Genomic DNA, 3,000 nt, shown 5'->3' on the forward strand with positions numbered 1-3,000 from the left:
TTATTGCCTAGAACTGAAACCCAAGCTAATTTAGAGTGGCATGACAAGTGAACTACACATCACTAACTAACCCTTTCCCTTTTGGTCATAAGTCAATCATCATCATCATGCACTAGAAAGATAATTGAAGGCAAGAACCTCTAGGCCAATCCATACACTTTGTCCTATTTGGAAAATATGAGAAAAACTAAGCAAGAACAGAAGCTATGCTACACTGCTACAACACAGTTCACCCGTTGATTTGCAATATCATAATAACAGATTCCCATGGATAGCATTTGTTTTGAAGATTCACAAGTACTCACTCAAACAGTGCTATTCCTGGATAGTTAGGATAACCTTTTTGTTTTAAAATGTAATTAAATCGTTCATGTTCACTATGAAACATTACCGGTACTTGCAATGAGAATTTCTTTCCTACGTCAATTAAGATGTACATATAATTCAGACTCTATTCTCAAAGTCCACCTTTTACGACTCTGCTTTTTCTATAGTGCACCACACTATCGCTGAAAAAGGTAAACCTTCCAAACGTATCTACTAGGAGGGTTTCCCAAAATGGCATAAACAAGTGATTAGACAACAATGCATCCTTGCCTTTCTCACTCCACAATGCTAGTACTCGACAACAAGGCTGTATATAGCACCCAATGATTCGTCCATCATCGTGTCAGCATACTCTAAAGCTACTTTTCAAAAAAAAAAGGGGGGGGAAGCCGATGATGGTTTAATTCCAGACACTTGGACTGCCGGCCATTCAAACATGATGAGAAACTTGTTATAGTCCTAGATAAGAATATAAGATCAGTAATGGCTGTAAAATGCATAAGGAGGACACATGGAATATTTGGATTATTTAGAAAGATCATGAGAAATTCCGTCGCCGCAGCTTGGAGCTCACTATAAAAGCCCCCAAGGCCCCAGGCCATAGCACGAGCTAGAAGGCACACCGACTCACCGAGCAGAGCACTTCACTCCACACCCAAATGGCGATGACTCATGAAGAAGAGCTCTCGGAGCTGGCTACTAAGGTAACCTTCTACGCGCTCGGCGTGGCCGCCCTCCTCGCCTTTGCCGTGGACCAGGCCTGCGCCCACGGCTGGGGCTGCGCCGTGGCCCACGTCCTGCCGAAGATACCGTACTATCTAGCCATACTCGTCCCGCTTCTCTTGCCGCCGGCGATCGTGCTCTTCTTCGTCCGAGCTGCCGGCAGCAGCACCAAGGTATGTACTCGTCGCCCACTCTTCTCTGTTCCATGGTTCTGCTTCACATGATGATGAGGATGATCCTCAAATGTGATAGGCCGCGGACGGAAAGAGCATCAGCGTCAAGGATGTTGACTTTTCCATGGTTCTTCTGTTGCTTTTGCTTCTGTCGACGATCATAGGAACCATCAATTTCGCTTTTTACAAGTATGGATATCCTTGCGATCTTCTGGGCCACGTGGCTCTCTTCTTCATCTTCCTGTGTGAAGCCCTCGTCTATGTCCGCGCTGCACTGGCGCAGTGGATGAACCCCAAGCCCAGCAACATGGTGGCTGCAGACTAACGCCCACTTACTCAGGTAACCAGCTTTAATTGGTTTGCTATCAGGCTTCCTCAAAAACTACTTTATCTGAACATCGAGTTGTTTTGTAGCAACAAATTGGTTGAAGACGATGCAAGTAATGTTCAAGTCATGTAGTAGTAGAATTTATCACTTGGTTCCGCACAGTCATGTTTGCTATCAACTGAAAGTATAGTTGTTGTCCTCAGCAATCACTCATCACCAACCACCAATGCTACTCTCCTACTGAACCGCCACACGTTGGTAGGGATCGATAAAACAGTACCTATAAAATATGAACAGCTTCTATTCTGTAGTATGTAATAATTTTTCTGCTTGATCTTCAAATGTTTGCACTTCAGTTGTTTCTTGTCTCAACTTGAAACGCCACTGATCTTGACACAGTTTCAGGTGCGCAGGATGATGGAGAGTACTACGTAGTACTGTACTGCAGGAGCGCTTCTGCTTCCTTCTAGCTTTGTTGCTGTTCTGAATAAAGAGACGGACATGCATGTCCTGTGATGTGTAGCATCTAGTACTCCTAGTATCAAACTTGCTTCAGTTAATGCTAGTTCAGCGCTGATGCAGTGTCTGAAGCAATATGGTAATTTGGCTGGACACTCTGAACCGCACCTATATCGATCTAAAACAGCATGTATGTGTTGCTGTCATTTACGTGTACGTGCCTATAAAATATGAACAGCTTCCATTCTGTAGTATGTAAAATACCATAGCATTTCACTGGTCTCCTGCTTTATCCGTGATTGTTACTTGCTGGTTTGTCTAGGGCTAATTTGCTTGTTCGTCACATTGGGAAAAATGTTCACACATTTAAAAATATGTTCATGAAAATGAAAGCAATTGTTTGTGTAATTTGGAAAAAAATATGTACCACTTAAGATATTTGTTCATGACATAGAAAGAAAACTTCACCCGTTAAAAATTATGCTAAAGAAACCTGATTTTTTTTCATGAAATGTAAAAGTTTGCCCACACGATTTTTTGAAGTCATCTGTAACATATAAAAATTAGTTGTGTCGTTTAAAAATATGTTCATAGCACTTAAAAAAATTCAAACATTCTTAAAAATGTTTATGACATGTAATAAAATATTTGTACACTGAAACCCGGAGGATCAAAAAAGCTCATGAATATGAAAAAATTTAAAATTAGAAAAATTATCAAGGAAAATATGATAAAAGAAAAAAACCTTAATATAACCAACAAAAACATAGAAAAATAGAAATAAAAAACTTGTCAGTACCTTCCCAAAACGGATGTCCAATGTATATAGAAAATTCCGAAAACCAAACACGGACAATGTTGCTGCACCGGCTCATCAGGATGAATGTTGCAGGCGACTGGTGGTCGTCTCTCACAGAAGGCGAGATACAACTTTTCTGAGGTGATGGTGTGCTCCTATTTAGCGCTCTTAGCGCCAAATTGGTGCTACAA

General features: G+C 41.2%; 1 protein-coding gene across 4 annotated transcripts; it reads left to right on the forward strand.

Annotated features, from left to right (window-relative positions):
• The first annotated feature begins 927 nt into the window (after positions 1-927).
• On the forward strand, positions 928-2,281 carry LOC123147496 (uncharacterized). 4 transcript variants are annotated; one of them, XM_044566766.1, is made up of 3 exons: positions 928-1,223; positions 1,303-1,563; positions 1,638-1,768. In XM_044566766.1, exons 1-2 carry the CDS (start codon positions 987-989, stop codon positions 1,546-1,548), a joined length of 483 nt encoding a protein of 160 aa, XP_044422701.1. In that variant the 5' UTR covers positions 928-986; the 3' UTR covers positions 1,549-1,563; positions 1,638-1,768. The 4 variants fall into 4 exon arrangements, with proteins under 4 accessions (XP_044422701.1, XP_044422698.1, XP_044422697.1 ...); XM_044566763.1 differs by lacking the exon at positions 1,638-1,768 and adding an exon at positions 1,951-2,281 and having other exon boundaries at positions 929-1,223; XM_044566762.1 differs by lacking the exon at positions 1,638-1,768 and adding an exon at positions 1,957-2,281 and having other exon boundaries at positions 929-1,223.
• The last annotated feature ends 719 nt before the right edge of the window (positions 2,282-3,000 follow it).

Source organism: Triticum aestivum, chromosome 7A (assembly GCF_018294505.1).
Source record: "Triticum aestivum cultivar Chinese Spring chromosome 7A, IWGSC CS RefSeq v2.1, whole genome shotgun sequence".
NCBI lineage: Eukaryota > Viridiplantae > Streptophyta > Magnoliopsida > Poales > Poaceae > Triticum > Triticum aestivum.